The sequence below is a fragment of the Oreochromis niloticus genome, linkage group LG16 (genome assembly GCF_001858045.2).
Source record: "Oreochromis niloticus isolate F11D_XX linkage group LG16, O_niloticus_UMD_NMBU, whole genome shotgun sequence".
Classification (NCBI taxonomy): Eukaryota; Metazoa; Chordata; class Actinopteri; order Cichliformes; family Cichlidae; genus Oreochromis; species Oreochromis niloticus.
The window spans coordinates 20,242,830-20,265,842 of NC_031987.2; the positions used below are offsets into that span (position 1 = coordinate 20,242,830).

General features: G+C 39.7%; 2 protein-coding genes across 3 annotated transcripts in view; one reads left to right on the forward strand and one right to left on the reverse strand.

Moving 5' to 3' along the window:
• The window catches only part of col4a1 (collagen, type IV, alpha 1), a 46,608-nt gene extending 45,930 nt beyond the window's left edge, over window positions 1-678 (reverse strand). For both annotated transcript variants that reach the window (XM_025903569.1, XM_005457861.4), the window contains exon 1: window positions 460-678. In XM_025903569.1, coding sequence (XP_025759354.1) covers window positions 460-531 — 72 coding nt within the window. In that variant the 5' untranslated portion in view covers window positions 532-678. The remainder of the gene's footprint in view (window positions 1-459) is intronic.
• Window positions 679-789: 111 nt separating this feature from the next.
• The window catches only part of col4a2 (collagen, type IV, alpha 2), a 65,738-nt gene continuing 43,514 nt past the window's right edge, over window positions 790-23,013 (forward strand). The window contains exons 1-4 of the mRNA XM_005457862.4: window positions 790-963; window positions 1,094-1,209; window positions 1,308-1,359; window positions 21,933-22,013. Of these exons, the coding sequence (XP_005457919.1) occupies window positions 1,172-1,209; window positions 1,308-1,359; window positions 21,933-22,013 (171 nt within the window). The 5' untranslated portion in view covers window positions 790-963; window positions 1,094-1,171. The remainder of the gene's footprint in view (window positions 964-1,093; window positions 1,210-1,307; window positions 1,360-21,932; window positions 22,014-23,013) is intronic.

Genomic DNA, 23,013 nt, shown 5'->3' on the forward strand with positions numbered 1-23,013 from the left:
TGTGTCTTAAATTGATTATGTAAAGTACCATAATCTTTTTGGAGTGCATACGCAACACACGCCCTGAGAGACAGTTTTCAACTCTTCAGCTGGAGTTGGCTCCACCCTTTCTCTCCTCCTCAGACATAGAGGATGTTGGAACTCCAAAATGTTCACAGCAGAGCGTGACGGAACTCTCCCGAAAAGTATATTTCTGATTAAAAAAATCACCGCACACTTAAAACGTACAAATATCTGGCAGGAAAGAACGAAATAAATGTTTGTAACATGGATAAACAGAATAAATGGACTGTATTACAAATCAGTCCAGATTGGAGATATGACTGTGTTGGTCTCCGAAGACCGCAGGGACGCATGGTCTTTATGAATAAAGTCTGGTCTTTATCCTTAATCAGACAGAAACGATACAGAATCTGTGCGTTCACCAAAAATAATGTTGGAGACTTTCCCTCCACTCACCTCAGCTCCTGTCAGATCCACACTCAAGTAGAGAGCCGCCAGCATTAAGAGCGCGCCGGACCGTAACAGCATCGTGGCTGTGCGCCGTTCGAAGCTGTGCGCGCAAAAGTTGTGCAGAGTGCCCACAAAAACAGCCTTCTTCCTCCAGGTAATTCAAAGCTTATAGGCAGCACACGGACAGCACGTTTTGCTGCATCTTTGTCCGAGGCGTTGTGAGGATCTGATCAGTGTAACTTGGTCTTGTTTTTGATGCACCACACCCCCCACCCAAAACGACCACCCTCGCTCATGCAAAGGGTTTCCACCTTGCTTTTACAAACACTCCGACTCTTTTCGGTAAGCAGAGGGACTAGTCGGCACACATTTGGGCTTTTGCAAGAATATTTGAGGAGGTTTTCGTGCCACATAAAGCTGTTCTTAAACTTTTCAAACGGGGAACCTGGGCATCTCGTGATACCCAACTTTTTTCCTTCGTCTAACCATCGCGCAGAGACCGGAGTGACAGTAAGTGGTGCATTTTACTAAACTGGAACTGAGTGTGAAAAATGAATGAATGTTGCTACAGAAAGTCTCATATGTATGTACTCGTGATTAACCAGAGTTATTAACGTCGTGCGTCTCCGCTGTGCCTCAGGTCGGACAGTCATGCTGTAAAGTGTGCTCACGTGAAACTGTGTGGGACTTGAGTTTGCGGTCCGCGTGAGTGGGGACCATGCAAGAACAACACGGGAGAGGACAGAAAAACCTGATGTAAGCACAGCGTGAAGGCAGCACATGATTACCACATGATTCATTGATCAGGATTTTTACGCGTATTTTTATTTTTATTTTATTATTTTTGTGAACAGGCTGCTGCTTCTGTTCCTCGTCGTTGCCATCCTCCCCTCAGAAGTGCACGCAGTAAGTTTAAATTTCACGGGATCTTTTCATTTCTGATTATGAGAGTTCACTTGACTTGTGCAATCTGTCGAGAATTAAAGCATAAACGTCACGCTGATTGTGTCTCTGGACTTGGAAGTTGCTGTCTGAAGCAGCAGAAACGCGCAGACCTCGGTGTGTGAACAGTGGGCGTGTCAGCGCAGGAGGGTTCCTCCAGTAGGAGGGATCTTGGCAACCAGCATTTTCAGTGGGATGACTTGTGTTGCAATTTTAAAAGTTTAAATCGGGACAGCCACATTTTTGCTTTTGCAAAACAAATAAACAGGAATAGGATTAAAATATGGGCATATGTTATGCTTTTCTTGACCCCGGATTTAGAAGTGGGGCCATGACCTCTGCAAGCAGGATGATGCTGAGTATGAGCTTTATGGGTTTAAATGTGTCACTTTGTGTCCATTTCTTTTTAATTAATCAAGAATACACCATCACCACCACTGCAGCCCATGACAGATTCATTACTTAATTGATAAATGGTATACAGCACATTTTAATCATAGTGGATCTACATGTTATACATTAAAAGGCTTAAGGCTTAAACTATCTGATATCAAATGGAAAATGAAAAAGCCAGACTTTTTCACAAGGCTATTACTATTACTACTACTACTCCAAATGCCTGAATCTGCTATGGACCAATAAGATCATGCAATCATAAGAGGGGCTTATGCTCAAACACCCAAACCTGCAGTCAGTGTACAGTCAGCTCTACTACCAGATTATTCCTCATGTAAATAGTGACTGTAAAGGGATCCCTTCCTAATGCTGCTCTGCTGTTACGAAATCTGGGTTAAAATCCACAAACCTCTGCTGTGAGTTTTCTAAAACTAACATAAAGTTTGATGAGCAACTTCCAACGAGCTGTCATGCCTATGAAACTCTGTGGTGCGGGATGCACTTTTTAAAATTATGCTTGTGGTTCTGTAGTAAAGTTTTAAACACTGCTTCATCATTTTTGTGTGTGTGAGGTCTTGAGGTTGGACATGACATGAATGTCAGCATCTGCCCATTTATTCTCTGGTCAGTGGGGCCCCATTCTGTGGATCCTCTGTGGACTTCCATGTGTAGTCCAGAATTAGAGATCGAAGAAAGGAACTATCATTCTTACTGTCCTACTCCTAAATGTAGACGTCCAAATCCAGTGATCTGCACCTGGCTGCTGACACGGGCAAGGAAGCATCTTCACACTTTAACACGCCTACGAGTGAACACCATCACCCAGAATTGACCGGAGCCAAAGTATAAAAAAATCATAGCAACAGTCGGATCAAGGAGCTTTATATTGTAAGGCAAAGACTCCAAATTAACATATTACTTTTCTTTCCCCAGACCTTGCACGGTCTGCTTTATTTTTTCTTTCATTGTTTAAAAACTCAAACTAAAATTTCATGGGTTTTTTTTATGCTTTTGAGTTTTGCGCATAGTGTTTGCACTGCATTGACCTGGAACTAGAGCTTCTGAGCTGGGAGCTGAGACAAAGCGAATGTGTTTAGACGATAAAGGTGGTCATGAGTTCATTTTCACAGATCAGAGCGTGGGTTCAAATCCCAGTGAGAGCAAGCTGTCCCTGATTAGCTTCTGGAATAAGACGCAACGATTTAACGAATCACATTTTCTTAACTTAATCTTAAAGGTAACTGTTATAAATAGCACCGGATCATCTCTTTGCTGAGTAAATTTAAAAACCTTCATTGTTGGTTTCCCTTTTTAAAACTTTTTGGAACTTTAATTTTTTTTTACAGTCCATGTGCACACTGTTTGTGTAAGCGTTCAGCACGCGTGTGTGTCTGTGTGTTTCTTTTGACTTCAGCTGGCGCATGATGTCAGGTGTTTGGCGTCTCTCTGAGTTTTTTAATATCAAACTCAAGGCACTCAGATAAAAGGTTATTTTATCGAGTGATGAAAAGGTCCTGTTGTCTTTCGCTTTTATCAGATTTGGTCAGGGCTTGATTAGAAGCGTGTGACACAGCTCAGCTCCTCTGTGTATTGTCAGGCTTTTTCTCCGAGGCAGGGATGCTGGGCTACAGCCGTTTAATTTTAGTTTGGCGATATCCATGTGTTCTTTGCAGACGAGTAAACTGAATAAACAGTTTGCAATAAACATTTTTTGAGGCGAAATATTTCCATCTTCAAACATTACAGAAGTTGTTGAAAACCTAGTAAGGAGTCACTGTCAGTTGTTATAGCTTGTAGGTAATGAGGTGTTTGAAGATATTTCACATCTTTCCAGGTTTAGGGGAAACGGTTACCAACTACATGTCACTTTGATGTTTTCCATCTGACATAGAATTCCCCAAATCTCAGCTAGAGCTTGAAAAATATGTTTCTGTTTAATATTATATGAAAATCGCACCCTCGGGATTATTTCACTCCTTTAAACAAAATCATTGTACAACTGATTCCCACCATCTGTCTCCATGTTACTTTTGGAATTCCCCAGCCTGTTGAAACTGTAATTCTCAAGGTCTTTGGTACATGAGATTTTGTTTGCTATTCCCAGAGTTTTTGTGTTTTTCTGCTTGCAAATGAGCAGATTTCCTTAAGTTGTGGTGTGACTAAAGGCAAAGGTATGCTAAAAGGAGCAGCAAATGTTATACTCAGTGGTGCTGTGTTAGCTTCCTGATAGGGGAACGTGGGCGTGATCTAATTTGCCATGATGATAAAAGCATACATTCTGAAAGTGACTGCTGCAAATCATTCATACCTTTTCATGCAATTGAAGTGCATTATTTCACAATCTGTCTGTAATAGCTTCAACGTCAGAGCAGGCCCACTCTGTACAGTCTTTTCAGGGAACTGAATTAAGTATTTCTGTAATGAGAAACTGCAAGCTAGCAGCGAGCGAACAGTTCTTATTCATCAATATGATGTTTAATAAAAAATTTTGGCACTTGAAAATCAAAATCCTTGCCTAATCTAAATTTGACCGCTTGTTCAAGATCACCTACTCATGCACCTCTGCACAATTTCCAGAACAGCTGCTATTTATAGATCACTCCACAGAAGTCCCGTTATTCTCCTGTGTACTTGTGACTCTGTAGTGCACGCTGTATCTCCTTCAGTGTGTCAAAACAATGATCATTTCACTCATTCACTTTCGAAATATACCAAGTCGCAGGGAGGAGAATCTTGAAAAGACTGACAGCAGACTGTTTCTGCTGAATGTTCTCCCCCAGATGCCTCGGGACATTACAGTGAATGTCAGGCAAAACAGCGAGCACATTTGATGACTGTAGTGAAAACACACAAAATGTAGGTCAAGTGGGAGTGATCTAAAAATAGGATCTGTGCTGGAGGCTGTCTGGACATGGATGATCTGATATCGTCGTGTTGGTGTTGTTCCCAGATCATCATGAAAATGTTGTTCCAGGTTCAACATTGCAAGTGACCAATCACATTGTTGTGACGTTATTCTTTTGCGCGCCAAGCCATTCGTGCATTTATGAAATTCCAATGTTGCAAGGACAATATCAATTCTGCTTACCGTTTATTAAAGGGTTGGGGTTGGGGTTAGGATTAGGGTCAGGGTCCGTTGATCGGCGGACAGAGGCGGTTTCTCGCAGCTTAACTACATTTTTTTGTTTTACGGCGGTTTTTCCCAAAGTCGCAAAAGTATGATGTCACAACATTCTCATTGGTCACTTGCAATGTTGATCCTGGAACAACATTTAGTATTATGATCTGGGAACAACACCAACACGACGATATCAGATCGTGCGTCTGGACATACCTGAGAAGGAGATCGTGAAAGAGGGATCACCCAAATCAAGGTTTTTAAGTTTTATGGGCCACTGTCCAATTTTTTTAAAATCACATCTCATATTTTTTGTTGTTGTTTTTTTTATTACTCAGTAAGTGCTTCTTCAAGATCCACAGATTTAGGTTACCTAACATCGGTGTGTTAACACAAAGCCTAAAGACCCCTCCAAGGTAGTCTCCTTAAAACCACCCTGCTTTGCTTAAAGTACACCTTTTGCTTTTATATTTCTCCTTGGAAGTCCTGCATCTTCAGTGTCTTTAGACACAGATATTTCAAATTTCATTTCATTTTGTGGAAGAGAAAAAAGTTGCAGGGAGCCTAATCTGGCTTCTGGTGACCACAGTTCAAGATGTTCGAACATAACGTTGTCCCTCAGATGCCTCTAGAACAGTAGTGTCAAACATAAGGCCCAGAGGCCAGAACCAGTCTGGCAAAGACTCCAATTTGGTCCACATAATGATTTAGGAAAAATGTGAAGAATGTCATAAAGTTTGGACCTTTAAGTATATTTCAATAAGTTTTACAACCCAGCCATTCGTACAACACTGAAGGAATTAATTAAAAATATCTACTATTAAAAAAAATGTATTGTTTGTTTGTTTTAACTATGAGTCTGCAGAAAGTTTATTTCTTACAGTGTAGTCCCAAAGAGTCATCCTGACTGATTTCTTTTTTTACTGCAGCAGCATTTCGTCATCATACAGAAAAATTAAGATTTAATGTTGAAATTAAACCTTTTCTTGTTTTAGGATATCTCAAGGATTAAATGTGTAGTTAAACTTCTTTAGACTGACAGAAAGGGGAGTTTCACTGGTTCAGTCCACGTACAAAGTGAGCAGTATGTGAGCCATGATGTAAAATGAGTTTCCCTCCCTGCTCTAGAAGATGGGCCTAGCCACTGAATATCCACTTATTATCACTGTGATCCACAAAGAAATGATCAGTCACTTTGACACAAAAGTTCATATTACCTCCCTGCATTAGTTTGAGGTCTCAAGCAAGTGGACAAAAACAGGACTTCTGTGGAGTGATTTGGAAGTTGTCCAGAGCTGCACCTGGAGATGACCTTGAAGGGGAAACTTCAAATCACTGGCACAATAATTATCTAATTAGGAGAGACTGTTTCATGCCTGTGCTGTCATTTATTGCATTTTTATTGCATCTAATTTCATTTTAAATATCTTTGGACAACACATGTCCAAAGACAACACATGTCCTCTCACCTTGCACGGGGACAGTGTCTTTTTTCTTGCTCTGAATTGGACATGGAGGTCACATCCTTTGGTGGGAAAATTTAACTTCCAGATTCGCGAGTGCAAAACAAAGAATTACGCGGGCAGTAAATGCTACAGCCCCGGCTTTGTACATGCAGATAAATATTGCGCACAAATTTTTTTTATCCAGGTCTGCTGGTGGAGGAAGGAAGGCTCTTGAGAGAGTAATGTTAACAGGATGTTTCAAATACGTCCCTTTGAGAGGGTTTCTTTCCAGGGTGTTTGAGTATATATTTCAACATGTGATGGAATTCGGGGGCTGACGCTGGCAGAGGATGCGTGACCGTGTAGGAGACATCTTTGGCCCCACACTGCTGCGGTACCTGGAAGCCCAGCAGTACCGTCTGCTTTTCCAATTACCCCCTCTTTTTCACTTATACTTATACAGCCCTGACCGTCAAAGGAAGGTTTTAAGCTTGCTCTAAATGACTGCCGTGTGACTGAAATGCGGACACGTGACTGACCTCTCAAATTGGATTGTTTCACGGGAGAGGAAGGTGGGTGTCCGGGCCAGGAGAAGATGTCTGCCTGTGATAAGGGTTTGAAAATATGGCTAACACATCCACTGCCAAAATAGCGGCTTTGACATAGAAAGTGCCCGGCTGTAACAATCGGGGGAAGAGCCCATTGTGCTGGAAGCAGGAAGCCACAGCCTCAGATGAGAAGTCCATGTGTGGGGCTTCCCTGTCACAGCTGTGTGTGTGTGTGTGTGTGTGTGTGTGTCTCATGTGCCAAGAAAGATTGAAGCAGAGGTGGCAAGCGGTTTCCACTGAGCTGCTGGCCTCGCCTCAGAGACACATCTCGTGACCTCCCTGCCTTTGTATGGTGTTGGGTTCGCGTTGATAGGCAGACATGTGCGTGTGTGCTCACATGTGAGTGGACGCAGAGTACGTGGGTCTTTTGTTTGCTTAAGTATTGTTTCCTCTGAAGTTGGCCTTACAAAAATGTGTCTTTATGTTGGTGATTGTTTTATTAGCCTTTGCAGTTGTGCATTGTAAGCATGAGGAAAGCTCTGGTGCGCTTGGCTGCTTGCACCACTGGTGTTCAGCTTTCCTTCTTAAATAGGAGAGCAGTGTGGTACACGATCACAAGGACAGTGAATAAGTATGAAGGAGATGCTTGTGGGGCGGTGGAACATGTCTTAAATTAGTCAGACAGTTTGCTATCTGTCGTTGGCAGGAGTGTGCATATCTGTGAGACTCATTTTTGTCTCACACGTGCACACAGTGCGGGCTTAGCGAAGTTCGATTTTATGGGAAACATCCTGAGTTCGGAATTGAGCGAAGAGAAAATAGATTATCCAGAGAAGCTCTAAACAGGAAAAGGAAGCCGGGTGGAGCTGAATATGTCAGAGTTTCTTTACAGCCCTGCTGGACCCCACATAGTTTCGGGACTCCAGAGTTTACTAAAACATATTCGCAGCATAAACTCTGTCCTGTTCTTTCTTTACATTACGCATCAGGCGAAAGAGAAGGGGAGTCTGAGTTAGTAGTGTGAAGGTTACTTTATGGTTAATAAACTGCTGTGAGAGTTTTGAAACAAATTCCCGATCCAAGGAATTCTCTCACTCTTTAAACACACTTTAATCACAGTTTGTTTGTAAAGTAGGCCGAGAAAAAAAATGATATTTTATTTCTGAAATATTCATGTGGTGATTTCAGTTTTGAACACCGATCCCTGCTGCTTCACTGACTTTCCAGACCTCTCATGAAACCTAAGGGCACTAAACTGTGGGAAAATGTGAAATGACTTAAAGTACTTGCTTACTAAGTATACATATGCATATAAAGGTTGTCTTATATCGACCTTCGATGCTTTTGTTGGCACAACAACTTTTTAATTATGTTTTTGTTTGATTATTTAGACGTTTAAATGACAAAGAAGTTCAATATACAAGCCACGCTACATGTAGGGATACCAATGGTTTGATTACATGGATAATCACCAGTCATGCTTCATTTTCATCCCAGTCATGCGTGACAGCGTGCAGACAGACCCTACCCGTGTACACCACAGTGCAGACTTGAACACAAACTCGCTGTCGCTCTGTATTCGTCAGATTTTCTCACAGATCTACAGTAGCATTCACAAATGATTTATTCTGTCTCTTTATTCTGTATCTCCAGATGCCTCCAATATATTTACTGTGGAAGTATATTCTCAAATTTGGCACAATAATAATACTGTCTGTATAAGATTATCGCCACAGAGGAAGCGGTACCATAAGAAGATTGGAAAAATGTTTGGATATAAATTCAGTTTGGATGTGGTCTCTGAAAGTCCCTATACACTGGGTATATATCTTCCCTGTCCTTTGCCCCTTACTCCATCTCGCAGTGATTAATTGAGGGGCACAGGGGTCCCATCAGGCTGTGCTGAAGGAATTCTAAAGCCTTCATCCTCCCAGAATTCATCCTCTCAGTAAAACTCTGTCCCTAACTTCCTTTTATAGCCTCATCCAGCTCCTGGTTTTCATCTCCCTTGTCTTCTGTCTCCTCTCTTCGTCCATCCCTGAAAGGGACCTCTGCCAGGCAGTGTGTCCTCACTCTTCCTCTCCGAGCTTGTCTTTTTCACATTTCATCTCCCACCCCCTCGTGTCCTCCTCTACACTTGTCGTCTGTTTCCTCTTTGTAGAAGTAGTGCTACTCAATGAGCTGACAATGAGCTGTACTGTTAGATTTGATATATGGGTTTTTTTGGAGGGGGGGTAAAGCACTGAAGTGTAGGCTTGATTGTATCTTGCAGGTGGTATGAGGCCATCCATATTATCGTAACTATGATCTCAGGCATCTCCAGTCTCTGATCTCACTGTTGTGCTTTGCACATTTTTGTCTTCTGGAAAGAAGTCATAGACCATTAATTTCCATCCCAGCTGTGCAGTAATTGATTAGACTTCATTATTTCATGTCATGGGAAGAATGTTAACAAAGTTAATGTGCTTTGTGATAACATGACCATGTCCAATTTTGTCTGTCTCTCTAATGCCCTGTCTGTGTTTTTTTTCCTTCTTCTTTTTTTTGTTGCCATGTAATTTGGCTCAGATAGCCATAATTCCCAGAGAATGAACCTTGATCATTTTGGTGATCATCTGACTTTTCTCTTAGTGAAACCATGAGGTCGGAGGTTGTACCAGTGCATGACATGTCTCATAAACGTATGAATATACTGTATTGCAATGCAGTTTGATACTTGCATTCATGTTCCCTTTAAAATTCTTATAATTTCTTACCCTTTTACTTATTAACAAAGATTCTTATCTGCTTAAATGTTGTACATGTAACCTGTTAAATATACAGTTATCATTTTATTCAGCACAACTACACTCTGTCGTTTTTATTCCTCACTTTACCTCCACTGTCCTTCTTCCTAACACTAAGTCTGGTTCTTGTCTGCTCATAAAAAGAACTAGAACAAACCCTGCTGTTCTCAGTCCTCTCGAGCGATGACGCTGCTGCATGGATCTCCCCATCTGGATGTCATTGATGTCATTTGATGAGCAGCACAAGTATCAAACACAACAAAGTCTGAAAGGCTGACCTGTAAGCCCTGAGGTCCAGAACAGAAACTGGAATAATCCCAGGTTGATTTAGCTCAGTATGTAGCAGGAAGCTCTGATTAGGAGAGTGGCCCACTGGGAAATGGAGTTAAGCCTGCATTTGACCCAAGGCCAGTAAAGGAGAGGGAAGGTCCCACTTTGTCAGGCATGGAGCAGAAACCAGAGCTGTGTTTACACTGGATCCCAGCCACATAGTGGGAGTTTGTCCTGCTGCTTTCAGGTCCCCCTGCTTCAGTTCATGTTCTCCTTCACATCCTGCTTTCTGCTGAGTGATCTGTCCCTCTGCCCCTGCATGTCCTTTTCACTGTTGCACTACTTGAATTTCCATTCATGTAGCATGCTTCTAAAATCAATCAGTCACACATTTATTAGTTATATACTGATTCCATCTAGTGCATTTATTCTTTTTTCCCTTTTTTAAAACCTTTTTTCATTTTCACGCCCCCTGATCCGATGTTGGTGCTTCTTCTCTTGTGTAACTGACATTCCAGTGATTGGTGAAATCAGGTAAAGCAGTTGCTGTTTTAGGTTCCAGATGTGGCTCGCATGAGGAGCTGATGATGGCAGATTCTGATTCTGGAATAGGATCTGGTTTTTCTGTAGCCAGATGAACTTGCTGACTTGCCCTTCCTTTGATTATGTTGACTCTGTCTTTTAGTTGGTGCCATTTGAGGCCTTCTATCAAAATACCTCCTCAGTTTTAACAAGTTTTTGACAAAGACGCTATTCAGTTTTAAATGTATTGTTGTGCTATACCTGTTGCACTAGACTACTACTGCTTGTCTCTTTTATTTCTTCTCAGTGTGTGTCCTATCTTTCGTTTTGCTCATTGTTCTCACAGATCTATGGTGTTAAAATGTTCTTTTAATTTTTCCTGTTCTGTAGATGCACATGTCCTCTGGGGGTTTGTGAGTGCACACAGGGGACCTTAGCTCTACAGCAGGAAGTTGGCGACAGAACAGGAAGCACAGTTAGTTATAGAGATGCGATAATGCAGACAAGTTGTAGTGTTTATCGAAGAGAAAAAACAGTGACTGGGACATAATTGTTCTTTTGGGACATTTAGTGTTATATCAAGACATGCCTGTGTTATCACAGTGCCAAAAAAAACATGGTAATGTTTGATGTTTTGATTTTCCTGTTTCTGGATGTGATGTATGTATATGTGTTTGTGTTACAGTTCAAATCTGATTATTTGATTTTGTTCAGTGTTGGACTATTGCCGGAAGACAAAGCTGCACTGGCTGTATAAACTCACCCTGTTGACATGTTGCCTTACTTTTTAAGCCATCAGATCCTTTGTTAAAACTGTACTGTGGTAAAATAGAACAGCCTGACTGAAGAAAAATGAGAGAAGAAAGTTTCTGTATTATACATTTAAATAGAGATTAAGCTGATTTAATATTTCACAGACTCATGAAAAGTACAGCACATAGGAGTCACACAGCCAGACAGCAACAACAGCCAGCATTTTTGGTCTCTGACTCTGTTTTCATTTTTATGTTTAAGCCCACTTCAATTTTTTTATATTTAAACCTTCCCATTCACAGCCACAGGGGTTATTTTGGAGATGTGTCTTTTCTCTTTTTATCCAGTGAATCACAAATGTCTTCACCCAAATTCTTTCTTTTGTTGTCCTGGATTCACTGACACTACAGGGAGGCTTCAAACAGCGTGGCAGTGAATCAAGATATTGTTCAGCTTCTCTCGACAGGCCGTAGCATTAGCCAGATGGAATCGGCTCACACTGATGGTGTTTTAAGCACTTCTGGAGGTTTAAACTCCACAGAAGAATCCACATGTGAAATCTTTAAGAGACTGAGCACTAACAGAAGTAATTTGATTTTAAATAGTTTCACAGTGTTTGGATTGGTGTGCTGATGACTAACAAGAAAAGGCTGAATATAAACAAATGCTGTGCTACTGCACTCTTCATCTAAATTACTTTTAACATGACTTAAAGTCTACAGCCAGCCTCGTGGTTCAGTAAGGTTGGAACTTTGCCTGATAACTAATATTAGCATGCTAATATAATCCTTATGACAATGCTAGCGTGCTGTTGTTTAATGCTACCCTTTACACTTTGACCGTTTAATGTGGTAGACTGCTAAAATTGGATCATTAGTTTTGACCTTGACATCAAAAGTTAAGTTATAACTAAGGTCTTTGGAAATAACAGCTGAGGATATCCAGATAGCGGATATCTGGTGAAAACTTTCCTGTTTTGTGTGCCATGCTTTGTTTATAAAAGCACATTAATTTAAAACACAAATAAAAGCTTAAATTGTCACCAGATGATAGACAGTGTTCTTTTACTATCTCTCCACCATATCCTCCTTTCAGTCTCCACACGTTTACCCACATGTAACCAAAGTTTGCTCACACATGACTGCTCAGTGGATATCTGACAGATATACAAACAGAAGGCAAAAATCCTGATCTTTGCTAAACTTTGCATATTCCTACACAGATATCTGTCTACAGAGATTGTGAAATAACCAAAGAGACTGCAATTCAAGAATCCATGTTCAGGAATGAATGAACAAATTATTGTTTCATTTACTTCAGTGGTTAGCAAAACATTTCACAACAAAGCCAGGTCTACTGTATGTATCAGCAATCTATGTTACAACCATTAATAATGCAAGTATTTACCAAAACTCTGGGCACAAGGAGATGACTACAAAATTCAAATTTACTTGAAGAAAAAAATGTTTTTTGCTAGTCATAAGCAAAAAATTTGGCTTGAAATAGATACAAATTTTAAGTTGCAATTTTGAAATAAAACCTAAAATGTTGTAAACAAGATTCCTACGGAAGAGGATTAGGGCCACTGGGGGAAAAAAAAGTGGCCACGTCTTTTTTTTTTTTCTGACTGAGAAAAAAGTCAGAATTCTAAGATTAAAGTCAGAATTCTAGGAAAAAAGTCAGAATTCTGAGTTTTTCATCAGAATTATTTTTTCTCAGAATTCTGAGTTTTTCATCAGAATTATTTTTTCTCAGAATTCTGAGTTTAATCTCAGAATTCTAAGAAAAAAGTCAGAATTCTGAGATTAAAGTCAGAATTCTAGGAAAAAAGTCAGAATTCTAAGATTAAAGTCAGAATTCTAAGATTAAAGTCAGAATTCTACGAAAAAAGTCAGAATTCTAAGATTAAAGTCAGAATTCTAAGATTAAAGTCAGAATTCTACGAAAAAAGTCAGAATTCTAAGATTAAAGTCAGAATTCTAAGATTAAAGTCAGAATTCTAAGAAAAAAGTAAGAATTCTGAGATTAAAGTCAGAATTCTAGGAAAAAAGTCAGAATTCTAAGATTAAAGTCAGAATTCTAGGATTAAAGTCAGACAGAGTTTTTCATCAGAATTATTTTTTCTCAGAATTCTGAGTTTAATCTCAGAATTCTGACTTTAATCTTAGAATTCTGGAAAAGAAGAAAAAAAAAGACGTGCCCACTTTTTTTTTTTTCCAGTGGCCCTAATCCTCTTCTGTAGGTATCGACATTTATAACAGCCGATAAACTAAATTAAAAAAGTTATCTTAGGAAGGAATCATGAATAACTACTCGTAACAAATGTTAGGAAAATCTGTTTATGTTTCATGTATCTCAAATTTTAAAAAAAAATTCATCAGATGATATGTCGTATTATATGTATATCAGTCGGGCTCTGTTCTTCATTTAAAGGTTAACTCCAGTTTGTGTGCTTCCAGAGAATCCATCACTGAGATGGTTCTCAGCTGGCAAAGGGAGTATCACAGCAAGCACCGATATAGTACAAATATGCATCAAGGCATTTCGCGCAGCATCTTTCCATCACAGATTCATGTGAACTTATGACCAGGTGTTTCAAGTTCACGGGTTTGCGCTTTCTCTTTGGCGTCACCATCATTAGTGTGATGCATGGCAGCTGCAACCTTGAGAAATCATAACAGTGAGCGATTAGACACCGTACAAATGTATACACACAGACACGCAGGAGGGAGCACAGAAGCGTGAAAGCAGTGAAAACAGATGCATTTCTATAGATGTGCTCTTTCCTAGGTCACGTATATTATATCTAATCTCTACTTGTAATAATAATATTACAGCATTCCTATAGCCACGCACTTTATTAGAATTCAAATATATACATATACATGTTTGTAATATGCCATGAAGGCACTGGTCAGTGATGCCTGGCTATTAGGCTAGCTGTTGTTTAATGTTTAGGATGGTCTGAACCTGTCTACACCAACGTCAAACACTAGATTACAAAATATACTATATTTTATTAATTCTTTTTTTTTTATCTTAACAGTGAACAATTATTCTGAATTACTTGTTTGGGATGGTACCTTAATAAAAAGCCAGACCTTTGAATGTGTTTAAAGCACTCAAAGTAGAGACTGAACTAGTTTTTTTGTGAAATAGCCAAGTACTTGTAACTAATAAATAAAAGAATAAGCCACCAGTTAACTGCTCATCTTGCAGATTGACTCCATCTTCCCCACTTTGCACTGTTGCTGGTGATGATAGTCCTCTTTATTCTCATGTCCACTAGTAGAAGTGAATTCTGTAAATTTAGGTGCATGAAGGAAGATAAGCACTTAAAATAAGCACTTAGCACTATGATGCACTGCTTATTTTGAGCAAACTGAAAGATCTGCATACAAACTCTTAAAGAACGAACATAAGCAGCTGGAACATGCTTTAATGTGTGATCTTCATCTTACCTGCTAAGGAAATTTCACAATGCTCGGGATGTTATTTGACCTGTTTTTCTTTTTCTTTACATATTCAAAAAATATCATGAGCATCAGTGTATTTTCCCAGAAGCTGAGATATCAGTCATATCTGTGGCAGTTAAGGCATCTGTTTGAATATCTGACAAAGCAGACAAGTAATTACAGGAGTGTAGCATCTACAAAGTTCAGCAGTGGGATTGGGCATTTGGCTCCTTGGCTAAGGTCAAAGTGGAAAGGTCAAATCCTTAATATTAAGAATAAGCAAAAGCCTGCGTTAAACATCCCACAACTAAACCACTTATGGCCCTTGTGGGAGGATTTAGTTTCTGTTGACTCTTCGTTATTGTGATCACAGCAGCCATATTTTACACCTCTCTCCTCAGTTTTCCTCGTAGTGTGTTAACACCAGCCCAAGATCAAAGGCTCATCCTGCAGCAGGCTGTGACCTCTGATCATCGGATACCTCTGTACAGAGAAACCAGCTCAAAGAGAGTTTATTACCCAAATTCTTCCCGCGCCATCAGTGTTGATTGGTTGATGTTTAGATATTTTAATGAAATAGTTTCGATCTAACAAGCAATGGAAAAGTGTGTTTTAGAGGAATTTCTGCTTTATCACTTTTGCTCTAGGCAACATCTCTTACCGTATTTTTATTCATGTTTTTTCCTATTAATACTCTGTTTGCATGTTTCACTGGAAAATATGCCAAGGGAGAAGTGGAATGTCCAGCTGTGCACACTCACGTCTGCCTTCATGCTGCATTTCTTGGAACCCACTGATGTTTGCCTTATCTACTTATCTGCACTAACTTATGTTTAAAAGATTATCTCGACTTGAATTTCTCTGTTTCCTTCTGCTTTGGTGGCACATTAAATTGTTTCAACCTTATAGAGTTTAGTAGTCCATTGCATTTCATTGCATCTGTCACGTGGACTGCTGATTGCTTTAACATACCACAAATCAACCCCTGATCTTTGTGGTTTCTTTAGTGCTGCAGACTGGAGGCCAAAATGATAAGAATGCGTCTCTAATTTCAGCCTAACATTATTTCTCTGCATATTTATTTTTAGTTCGCCTTCAGTTTGTTTTGTCTGTTTTTTCCTTCATCTTTTGTCTTGTCATCATCCTGTCCTCCCGCCTGAGTTTCTTTGTTGATTTTGGCTGCGTTTGACGTTCACAGGAAGTGCTAAGAAGCGGTTTTGTCTGTGGTAAAAGTAACGTATATGGAACAGGGGAAAAAAACGAGACTGTGGTGAGTCAAGTTGTCCACAAACCAACCAACAACATATCTGATTCAGCTGTGAGATTGTGGTGCAGCGTGACTTGCTGGAGGCTAAGAGTCACCATTTAATCAGCGACGTTTTCGATAACTGATTTTATTATTTACTGTCACAGTTCATTGAATTACAAGATTTGGACAGATGGTTTTCAGGAAAGCATGACTTTTAAAGCATCTCTTTTTTTCTTGGGAATTTGTGATGACTTTTGATTGCTTTCTTTATAAAGTACAGGATGATAAGTGGTTAAGAAAAAAGTGTATTGACTGGCTACAGAAGATTTGATTCTTTTGTAGTCGACACAAGCGAACAAGATAAGAGGAAATGCTCACAAATACCTCAGAAATCTGTTAGATTCAGTTAATGCAATTAATTGCAGTTATTAAAAGTTGTCTAACTAAATGATGCAATTTGACTTTTTGACCATAGCAATTTTTAAGTGTGGCTAGAGGGTCGGCACATTCTCTGTACTACAGTTCAATATTAATTAAACAACTAAACTCACAGGGGGGAATTAGACGTACTGGTAATCAGAGTCAGTGATGATTTGACAGAGTACCTGTTTGCTCTTAAGCCCAGTCTTTATCCTGAACCAAACTAACCATTTGTTTATTGTACATTCATAATTATAAGGCAGTTGTGAGAGTCTTCTTAACACCTCTGACTCATAAAGCAGTTGAGTTAATTTCTTTAAGAGCAGCTAAACTGGACTTAATTGTATTCATAATGATTTAGATTCTAGCTAACAATATATCTCCATCATCTTTTATTATTATTTATTATTACTACCAGTTATCAGAAATCTTGTTGTCTACTTCAGAATGGCATCAACATCAAATCTTATAAGGACCTAGAAAAGATTTCATCAGTTTTTTCCTAATCTTGTGCTCAACCCAAGAATTCTTATCCTAATCATATCCAGCTTTCACAGTGAGTGTGGGATAAAATGAAGTGAACTTTTCTACAAAGATCAAGTTTGTTGTAGTAATGTTCTCCAAAAACCACTCATGGTAATTATTCAACACTAGTGGGATACTGAATGGATGACACTAATCTTCGGTCTTCAGAGTTTTTACTAAACAGAGTACTTTGTATTTTTCAGGACATGCATATAAACGACATTTGAATTGCTGGCGGACCACAGTGTGGTGCTGTAGAAATGCAACAACATATTAAGTGCAGTGACTATGTATAAGAGCCACATAGACACCACCTACAGTTTAGGTTCATGAGGTTTGGAGAATGATTTATTTTTTAAACCTCTACACACCACAACAGTGGATTTTAAATCACTCAAAATGTGACCCAAGTGCAAACGTTCAGCTTTATTTCAAGATGTTTGACAAAAGTATTGCATTGGCTGTTTTTGGATCTTATATTTTTAGGACCTTTTCCCAATTGCAGTAAAAACCTAATATAATGAAAGTCCAGCTCTTGGAATCATCTCCACATCCTTTACCTGCTTCATTTGTTAAGAAATAATGAGGGAACAGGAAACAATCAGATTCAGCTCTTCACCTGGCCATGAAACTGCTCATCAGTCAACTATCCAGTTGATTTTGGGTTAGGGTTAGGGTAAAACACTGAAAATAGGCTAAAACACTGAAAATACCTTTGAAAATACTGTGTATGTATTAATCCAAGCCAAAGTATGAGAGAAAAACATGAGCATGATAGGATGATGTTGACCCAGCTGGTTCAATTTCACTAATTTCACATATTTTGAAGGAGTTGGTGCACAATTAGAGTGATGCAATACTGCAGTATCCATAAAGAGGGAGGCAACAAAAACTACAAATTTCGTCAGAGAAAAAAATATTTTTATAAACACAGCAGCTTTGCACGTTCTCCCCTAAAGCTCTGTTCACTGAAACTTGATCTACACATGAAAATATGGCATCAGTGGCTCTATATTTCCAGACTGATCCAAGTTATATGGATTTATTTATTCTTATAAATTTGGTTTAAGGTACTGCGTCATGGTAATTCAGGACAGCAGGCAATTAGCTTTTACTAAATGTGTTTCTTTAAGCAGAAATGGATAATTTCCTCCTGATGAAACATCTCTTAATTGTATGTCACGTTAACGTGTCGGGCTCTGGTGGCAGCACTAAATCAATTAGTTGGCACATAGAGACAGAGGACCAGAAGTGGAAAACTGTCTGTTGCTACTCGGTCAGACAGAACCTTTTGTTTTTTCATACGTGTGTGGTCTAAGTGTTATAAACAAATGCAGAACTTCATTTATATCTTAAGAGGGCGTCCTTTTTTGTGGAACCACTGTTTACATTTACACACGTGATTGTAATTGTGAAGCTGAGCAGACCACTGGAGGCAGTTCACAGAACATAAAAGATGATCATGGCTGCAGTCATACTGTAAACGAGAAGCCACAGATCACCAATCAAAGCAAACCGGGTCTCAAGGAACAGCTGTGGCTCATGGGAATTGTTTCATGTAATATGCGCTGTTGTGTGACAGCACTCATAACAAAGGCATGGGAAGAGGTTTTTATCTGTACTCTGAAAGCATTTTGTGAATTGAAAAAAGGAATAAAAATTGATGTGTTCTTTAATGAGAGACATTTGCTCTTTGAATGTGCAAGACTGTTTCTGTTTCATTCTAACTTATCATGCCTGGGGGTGAGACTTATGATTACAGTAAAGGAGTTACTTATAACAAAAACCAGTCAGTTTTTCTTTGTGTGCAGACTCTGATCAGCTGATCTGCGCTCTGATACACACAAAAATTTTCACAACAAACCCTAGGCACAACAAAGCAATTATAAAAGATAGACACACAAAGATAGACAAGAAAGTTAGTGAATCTAACCAACATCATCATCTTAAATTTACATCGAGGTCTGCTACCCTTGATGCCACCTAAAATGGCCATGAACACCACCAGCTGCTCTGCACCAGTCCAACATAGTTCATTACTGTAACTCAACCACAATAGTGAAAACTAACCATTTTAGCCTGCACTGAACTGCACCAGGCTGCTGGTGTTTTCATGCAACCTTCACTTAAATCTAAATTTGTTTTGCAAAACACAATTCAGCAACATATTATGTGTAGATCCAATATCTGATATCTGATTTGCTTTGAACAATCCTTACCTTTCCTCGCTTCTTCCTCACCTCACCCCCAACCAGTCACAGTGGATGGCTGCTGCTCCCTGAGCCTGGTTCTCCCAAAGGTTTATTCCTGTTAAAAGGGAGTTTTTCCTTCCCACTGTCACCAATTGCTTGATCATAAGGGGTCGTGTAATTTTGGGGGTTTCTTTCTAATACTGTTGGGTCTATGCCGAACAACATAAACCGCCTTGACGTGACTGTTGCTTGAGCTGAATTGTTGCTATATAGATATAACGGAATTGAATTTGTCTTTCTTACGTCTTTTGCCATCTGTTACTGTCAAATTAACTCTTTTTCCCTGGGAAACACAGAAACTGTACATTAGCTCACAGACACATTCAATGACACACTGCACATAGTGTTTGTATGTTTGGGGATATTCATGTCATTTGCTGAAGTAGCTTACCACACAAACACAAATGTATTTACATCTGCACCTTTAACACAGCACAAGAATTAACAGAAAATAGGATTTATTTAGGGTCTAAGCAGACAGTGGGATGACATTATTTGGCAACATCAAAGAACTCATTCGACACTAATATGTATTAATGTGCCTATCAGATTTAATTGCTCATTAATTCAAGGTGATGGAACGGCATTCAGATCATTTCTCTCCATGCTTACACCGTGCTGCATGGTGGTCTGGATTTATCAGTTACTTTTCTGGTATGGTGTGATCTAGTGCAACATTTCATATGGTAAATAGTGAATTGTTGGTTTTTGTCTTCATATGTTACTATTTGTGCTACTATATACTGTCAATTGTTTCTTAAAAAACATCCCATGTCCATCAGCAGTAGTAGTAGTAGATTTTAAATATTACTAAAATCTGCAACAAATTCATGCTTTGCATTTCTTGTTTTATGCTTTTTGAACCACAAATGAACTACACCAGTTATTTTGGAAGCACATGACTTTTAAAGGCAAGTCTAGAGCCAGCTTGGCTGTGTGAGCCCAAACACACTTTGGGATAGTGTTGCTATCAACTTACTGGTTTAGTGAAAGTCTGTTGCATTTGGTTTTGTCTTAATATAATTTGAGACAAGTATCTCTAAGTTTTTTATGATATGATGACTTATTGTTCCACTATTTCGAGTGTGATTGAACGGATGCAAAGGCATGCACCTGCACATTATCATGAACTCAGTTTCCAAGGCATGCAAAAGCTATGGAAAAGGTGATTTGACAAACAGCGGGTTATTGTGACTATGGGTGGAGAAAACAGGATACTGTAGCACAATCCTATTGTCCTCTGCTGAAACGGCCATCAGCTATTTTGAGCCTGTAAACTAAGGTTGAATTGATAGTGCATTGCTCCACAATGTGTAATTGCCTATATGGGACCCATTCCTTTGTGAGTCTATCTGGAGATGACGCAGTCTATTGTCTGTGCTTTTGGACTTCCACCCTGGAGAAAGGTCATTCCGTGACTCTGTTACATCCTTATTCTGATTTAAATCCTTTTTCGTGTCCCTTTTCCTAAAGCTAAAAAAAAATACTGTGGTACAGGTAATCCATGATTGATGTGGATATACTGCGTTTCACATAATCAGACGAAATGTGGGGTATAATGAAAGCATGCTGTTTGCTGGAGTCTGACACCACATGCAGGCTAAATTAAATCCATTGAGGCATCAAACAGTGGTTTGAAAGGAACTCCTCAGATCCACTGATTGTTAACAAAGAAATGCAGCCTTGTGCATTCCATAAGGGAGAGGAAGAGGGTCTTTTTGTTGGAGATAGGGGACCAATAAAGGACGATGCCTCTATGGTAAAAGAAGGTCTTTGTGCATGAACAAGGTCTCAATGTGGCCTTTGTAAATAGGGCTGCTGGGATCGGCTGTCAAACTGAGGACGGAGAATCATTCTGATTCTTTATCTGCCACTTTGTTGCCATTGTGGGCATAAAGTGCTCATTTAGATTTTTTTCTTTTTTACAACAGAGAGGGGGGATATTGAGGCATTTGAGGCCTAAGCAGGCTATGGTATGGCTGTGTGGGTGGAGGACGTAGGTAGGCATATGAGTGTGAGACGTCATGAAATACTTCAGCTACATGGCAGTCTCTGTAACATCTGTATGTGCTACTAAAATGCAACTCAATGGCCATTTTACCCCAGCTCCCTAAACACTGCTACCTTGGAGTTAATAGAGCAACCCAGCCTTCTGCGTGTGTTTGATTAGTTTTTATTCTAGGCCTTGCTGGGTAAAAGTTTAATGGAACATTTTAAACTACAGCTTCAGAGGCAATATGTGCTCGAATTAGACCGTGAATGGGGATTTTATTCGAAGCACGAGATAGATGCGAAGTTGTATAAGCCTCAGCTCTGACCTAATTAATGTCTCAAGCTATCTCAGTTAGCTTAGGGTCTTGCGACCTCTGACCTGTGGGGTGGGAAAGCTGGCAAGTGACTACTTTCATTTTCTTTCTTCTGGTCTGTGTTGTGCTTGTGTCATGTCTAGGACAGATGAGCCTGTGATGGTGGGTGGTTCTGTTGGTATGCAGACATCTAAGGGCAGATTGTCCCCGTCTGTGACTGGACCCAGCTTCTTCTCCTTCTTTTTTTCTCATAAACAGACGACCATCCATTATGAATGAATGTCCTCTGTGACTCATTCGAGCCATTTCCAAAATACCCTTTCCGCAGAAAACACTTAGATACACAACTGTGCAGACAGTAGTATAACAGTTATCCGTGCTGATATAACAGAGGTGCTGGCGTGATCAGCAGCGTACACAAACACAGATAGTCACACCTGAAGTGCACAATATGTAATGTGGGCTTTTTTTGTGTGTTTTGTTTTGTTGCAGGGTGGGAAGAAGCACAATGTTCCCTGTGGTGGAAGAGACTGCAGCGGAGGCTGTAAATGTTTCCCAGAGAAGGGTGCCAGGGTAAGTCTCCTACTTTAACTACTGTTCCAAGTAGCTCTGCAAAGACCGCTCTCTCCCTCCCTCTCTGTCTCTGTCTTTTCCCTTTTTATCTTCAGTGTTAACCAGCTCTACCAGCTGCTTTTCAATCTGGAATACCAAATAAGGCCATGATCACACATGACGGTGTATTTATATTTAAGTCTCAGGGAAAGATGAACTGACAGGCTGCATAGGGGCCAGTATAAAATAAATATGATTTTCTCTAACCTATGAAATGGAAATGAGCCCCCAGTAAGTTCCTTTTAATTGGACCACAAGCATCAATTCAACTTTGAATAAATATCAGGTTAGCCTGATATTTAGGTGCTGTAGATGCACAGCAGCCACGATGGGGTAAAAACCCTAGTGTCATGTGAGGTGGTCACTGTTACCAGCTCAACTCAACATCAGTGTCATGCCTGATCATAGCCTTCCAGTCATGTTGTGGGTAATCAAAGTGTCACAACAATGCAAAGTTAACATATCAGATAATCAGTCTATTAAGACTCTTTCACCGTATGGAGGATCGCACTGCTGTAAGTCATTAGTTTGACATACTTATCACCCTTTCTTGCAGTCTAAGAGTTGCATTTCACATCATTAACCTCTGTGAAAGAAAAGGTCAGAGAGGAAGAAGAAGTGTCTGAAGTGAGGGAGAGCAAAAGAGAAAAATGAGAGAGGGTTTTATATCAGAGAGACAGACATAGACTAAACACACTGAGATAACAGGCTCAGAGCGTGTCATGGGTTTCTGCATGACTTAATGCTGTTTTTGCTTCTGACACATGCTGCACAAATCATCAGATGGCTTTCTGATTATTACACTAGGGGCTTTACCTCCTTAAAATATCAGTGCTTTGAGAAAACCAGCGCCTACTTTCCACAGCAAATGAAAACATATTTGGGTGTTGAAAGAGACGTGATGTCATTTGTTCTGCAAAAAAAGTTTTTTCAATAATAAAACAGTTGGATTAAATGGGAT